At 39.9% G+C, this 5625-nt stretch overlaps 1 protein-coding gene across 3 annotated transcripts; it reads right to left on the bottom strand.

Moving 5' to 3' along the window:
* Nucleotides 1–775: 775 nt before the first annotated feature.
* LOC104086397 (pentatricopeptide repeat-containing protein At1g74750-like) lies at nt 776–5403 on the bottom strand. 3 transcript variants are annotated; one of them, XM_009590643.4, is made up of 3 exons: nt 5226–5403; nt 4404–4568; nt 776–3767 (listed from the first exon to the last, which is right to left on the bottom strand). In XM_009590643.4, exon 3 carries the CDS (start codon nt 3762–3764, stop codon nt 1164–1166), a length of 2601 nt encoding a protein of 866 aa, XP_009588938.1. In that variant the 5' UTR covers nt 3765–3767; nt 4404–4568; nt 5226–5403; the 3' UTR covers nt 776–1163. The 3 variants fall into 3 exon arrangements, with proteins under 3 accessions (XP_009588938.1, XP_009588937.1, XP_009588936.1); XM_009590642.4 differs by lacking the exon at nt 4404–4568; XM_009590641.4 differs by lacking the exons at nt 4404–4568; nt 5226–5403 and adding an exon at nt 5040–5213.
* Nucleotides 5404–5625: the final 222 nt, after the last annotated feature.

A 5625-nucleotide genomic window follows, 5' to 3' on the forward strand; every position in this document is an offset into this window, starting at 1 on the left:
AAAATTATTTATTCAGCTTCTAAAAATATAGTTTATGTTTCTACTCAAAATCATTTTTTTTTCTTCTAAAAGCATGGCTAAACATCTTAATTTTGGAAAGAAAGCATTTTTGCCACAAACAAAAAAAACACTTTTGGCAAAAAAAATAAATAATAATTTGTCAAACAAGCTAGTATTAAACTATCGGAGTAATAACTAGGAAACAAGAAAATGAAAAAGCAACAAAATTCATCTGACAACGAAGTCTTTGGTAATAAAAATATACTACAGGGACAGGCAGAATATTCTAAGGAATTATCCTGTCCATAAAAGCGCTTCATTCTATCATATGCTGATTTATGGTTTTCTTACCTTCCTCAATTTCACTTTTCTAGGCTCTTTATTTAACCTGGCATTATTACCTCAATTAAAACATAGCGCTAAAGTTATTTTTGTAACTACTCCCTGTAGATAGAAACATAAATATGTATTCATATAGCAAAATTACTGAATTTGTGAATGAGATAAGCTGCCTTTCATTCTCAACGAGTAGCCAAAGCCAAAGAGCAAGGAATTGGAATAAGCCTTAGTAAGACTAACCCTTTGACGAAGCTTCAATCAAAATACAAGTATATAATCTATGGAAAATGAAGACGAGCAATGGAAGTCTATAACAGCTTCAATCACAATGAACCCGTAGCGTGTTCTACATTTACACAAACTGGGTCAAGTGATTGGCTTACATAATTTACAATATAAACAGATTTCTTCTAAGATCGTGCAGCCTCAGGACAAGTAAAAAGCAGAACACCAGAATTCAATTGGAAAAACAATCAAGAGAACTGAAATGGTAAAACAGAAAGCAAAGGCTAGTTCCTTCTTCTGGTCCAGGAAGTACCGTGTCCAACAGCCAATCATGTGATCAACTATGAAAGAAAACTTGGAAAATGATCCTTATTGGCAAGTGGGAACGAACACGATATTACTCCTAATTTCTTCTACGGCCACTAGACAACGGTTAGATTCAGACAAAATAGACTCCGGAATATGAGATGAGTTAGGAAAACATAATTAGGAAAACTAGCTGAAAATCCATACGAGCTTGCACATAATTAGGTACATTCTAATTCCTCTTCCACGACAAAACTGCGATTTTAGCTAGAAATTCTTGACATAGAACAACACTATAGCAGATGCATCCTCTCGACACAAGGTTGGACCAACCATCTAGTGAGAGGCTCCCCACAGCCCACAAAGCACCCTGAATTCCCATTCTGAGTTAAAAAGGGGAAGCCGAACATGTTAAGCAACTCCTGTACTGCCTGCCTCACCAAAGAGGATCCTGTCACACGGCTCCTACGACCCCATCCTGTCACAATATCAATGCGGCTTGGACAAATTCCAGAGATAAGCATCTGTCGGCGAAACCAGGCAAGTGTTCTTGAGAGTGCTATTATAGCAGTTCCATCTGACATCACATGGAGGTTTATAAGCCAATAACAGGAGCTTTTCTCTCTAACTGCATCAGGGTAGACATTCTTGTGCGCTGCTACCTCCCAGACAGATCCAGCTTCCTCCTTCAGCCCTGATTTGTGCATAAAATCAACAACTGCATCAACAAGACCCCTTTTACTCTCTCTGTCCTCGCTGTGCATCAGATCCAAAAAGCTGCTAACATGATCCCTCACATTCTGCCCATCGGGTCCTGCCGGTGGCATGGTCAGAAGGAATGCGTGCGCTGGGTGGCGTGTGACTGCCATGAGCTCACAACAAAACGACATGTCAAATGATGTTTGAGCTTCAGTGCAGCAACTGAGGAGCAAGGTATAAGTTTGCAGAGAAGGGTTTAGACCCAATTCAAGCATGCTTTGAAGCAAGTTGTACGCATCTGGCAAGCGGTGAACCCTAAGGAAAGCACTCAGCAGAGAATTGCATGTAGGCACATTGGGGCACAAACCTGCATTAATCATGGCACTGTACCAGTTCCAAGCTTTTTCTACATTCCCGGCCTTTCCCCATAAGTCCACCAGAAGACCATAGACAGGCTCGTCAGGCACCCAGTTCTTCCTTTTCATCTCTGTGAAAACTGCCTCTGCTTCCTCCAGATAGCCACAATGGCCAAGCACCTCCATTACAATGCTGTATGTCACTTTGTCCGGCTCAAATCCAGCATTCTGCATGTCACGATATAACTGCAATGCACTAGAATAGTTCCTCGCTTTCGCATGCAAAGCAATCATAATGTTGTAGGTCACCAAGTTTGGTACACATCCCTGATTAACCATCTCGCAGAACAGTTTGTGGGCAGCAGCTAAGTGGCCTGCTTTTCCAAGGCAATTGATGATGACACTGTAAGTGAATGTGTCTGGAGAGAGCCCAGCCTCTTGCATCCTTTCATACAAGTCCATGGCAACATCAAGATAACCAGCTTTCGCATGGATGTCAATCAGAGTACAATAGGTTACACGGTCAGGATCAACTCTAGCTTCCTGCATTTGGTTAAAGACATGTAATGCTTCACGCAAGTAGTTTGCTCTGCCATAACTGTGAATGAGACGGTTATATGTCACTACATTTGGTTGACACCCATCTTCGACCATCTGCTCAAGCAACTTGTTAATTACCCCAAACTGCCTAGCACGTCCCAGGAGGCCAACCATGGTGGTATAGGTGTGTCCGTCGTGCTTAAATCCTGGTTGTCGCTTCAACCAATAGAAAAAGCCAAGAGCGACTGTATGATCGTGGATCTGCTTAAGAATTTGGTTTGCTTGGTATGGATCCAATAAACAGTTGAGTTCACGAAGAGCATTTTCTGTCTCAGAACCCCAATTTAACTGCTGTAAAATGCGAGAAACTGTTCCAACAACATGGCCACAATTAGAAAACTGCCTGACCATTGGAACAACTCCTGCATTTTGCAACTTTGTTTCTCGTGGTGGCCTGCTGAAACCTTCAGGAATTTCATTCTTAAGCTTTCCTTCAGAGACACGTACATTTGCCATGTTACGATTTGGATATGATCTTGACTTTGGAGGCACTAACCTCCTCCTGTCACGAGAATCTGTGACAACTCCATGGGTCTCCACTTCCCCAATACTGTTGTTCGGAACAGGATTTTTGCCTTTGACTGAATTATACTTATCACCTCTGCTTTTTATGCAATTCGAATTATTTGCAAGGTTTGATGCTACAGGTGTATCAGTAGAAGTGTTAGCTTGAAGTTTGTCGTTTCTGGAGGTCTTTACATTTGATGGCCTCACATTGGAAATAGGCTTTGTACGATCTACCATACAGTTGTTGGATGAGCTATGCTCTCCACTCCCATCTAACATAGGTATCTTATAGTTTACCACATCGGATAAAAAACTGACTGCTGCAATACCTGCCCGAACAAACTGGTCTGAGATGGGAGGTGAGGACTGCACAGTATTCTCAGCATCAATGCTACCATAAATAACAGATTCTACTCGCCCAGACACCGTAGATGCAGGTATGGCCTGTGGCCTAGAAACTGGAGAATCTAAAGTATCATTTTTTTTCGAGCTCACAACCTTCACAGCATCTCCAGATAATAAGGCACCTACTCCTACAGAGGCTTTTGAAACTAAGCTGGATGATATTTGCGGATGTCGAACCTCATTTCTGGTCTGCGGCCTTTTCGAAATACAAGTTTCATCTTCCGAACAAGTGCACGAACTTCCATCCGCTGCACTACATCGTGATCCGCTTAGAAAAAAGGACCTAGCTGACTGGGAGAGCGTGCCGAGATGCTTTGCCCGAAGCATAGTCTGCAAATTAAGTTGGAAAAGCCAGGGGAAAAAAGCTTTTAGACATGATTGAAATATAATGTAAATGTCAGATGCTCAGGAACTTCAAGGCAGCAGAGCAAGCCATAAATGACTTGTCGAAAGGCAAACTATTTGCCGGGCCAGTCAAGTGTCTATCATGGCACAGCAAAGTAAGAGTACAAGGTAAAAGTATGGATTCAAATACTCCTACACTATTAACTTGTGTTTCTACAAGAAATTCATAAATTGATGACTTCTCCATTCAAATCCTATGAGTATGATCCTATTTCTTGATTTCCTACTGTAGTTAATGCCACGTTACAAATTATCATACTTGCAATCATATACTCTTTCACTTAGCTTAATGGATTATGTTACTAAAAAATCTCAAATTAACATGTCCACAGCAGCAACCATCGTACACATGGCTAGACGATAGCAGTATTAATCACCTATCAAAAGTTTCACAGTACTAATCATCAGAAATTCCTCACTAGTGCAAGGACTGCCTTCTTACTAAGTCTTGAAATGCGCGACCATCACGATTACAGTAGACTTCAAGGGGAAAGTAGAAAGACAGAAAGGTTGAAACAACCAGCAATTCATACATATCTAAAATAGGAGGACTAAACTTACAAAAAAGCTGGGAACTGCCACAACTGTATGACTCACTTATAATAATTACAGGCTCAGTACTGGGAAAAGAGAATACTCCGTAGCAGCATGTTGAGGCAATAGAGAGCAAAACTTATGTTGTCATAGACTTGTCCGGTGTCACATGTCAACTACCTACGAGCACATCTTGTGTTTTATAGCAAGACAAGAAGATTGGTTACTTCTTTCTTTTTCTTTTTACTATCAAACAAGAATAATAAACCCCCTACAACCTTTAAAAGACATCAACGGAAAAGCATTTTCAGAAATCCAAAGCAGAAAATTTATCATAAGACCTTAATAAATGTTATTTTCTGAATGACAAAAACTAGTGTGTAAATTCACCTCGATTTAATAATATAAACATTTCAAGGCATTTTACCTAATTAGTACTGTAGGAGCTAGTGAGTAGAGTCTAGTCTTTAAAAGTTCAAAAAGTTTCATGACACAGAACAGAAGAAATGCCTCTACCAATCTTTATCAGATTCAGGAAAAAATAGACAACATCTCACATTCTAAATCATCAATTCCAAATATTCTTACACCATTAATTCAATAGGATTAAAAAAAAACAGCATGACCGTGAAAAGAAAAGGAAATAACATAGAAAACACTCACCATACCAACCAAGAAAAGATCAACGGCAACTCACATTACAGAAAAATTCAAGAAAATCCCAGTAGACCATCATTAACTAGTGATTCATCAAGAAAAAAACAAAAGTAGCAGAGGTCACCACAAAGAGCAAAGAGTCAAAGGAAAGAGAGAGAGAGAGAGAGAGAGAGAGAGAGAGAGAGAGAGTACCTGGGAATAGGTAGACGCGGCTCCAGAGCCACCAAAAGAATGAAAAGGCAAAAGAAAAAAGAATACAGAAGAAAGGGTTAAAGAGGAGGGCGGCTCTTTTTGCCGTCAGCTTATTTGAGTTTCCAAGCAACTTGGCGAAGGCAGCGGGGTTACAATGACTGTCAAGGACTGTATTTTTTCTTTTATTTTGCTTTTTCTTTTCAGATTTTGATATATTTTATACTGTTTACTTTACCCCACTTTTCTGATTTTTTGGCTATTCTCTGATATTAACTTGATCCACGTGTTCTGGTAATCTTGCCTTCACGTTTCAGAACTTACGATCACTCTGTTCTAAATAACTCCTCTATTTATTTCCTGCCAGTCTCACTTTTATTTTTTTGTAATTTAATTATAGGCT

The sequence above is a fragment of the Nicotiana tomentosiformis genome, chromosome 3 (assembly GCF_000390325.3).
Source record: "Nicotiana tomentosiformis chromosome 3, ASM39032v3, whole genome shotgun sequence".
Lineage (NCBI taxonomy): Eukaryota > Viridiplantae > Streptophyta > Magnoliopsida > Solanales > Solanaceae > Nicotiana > Nicotiana tomentosiformis.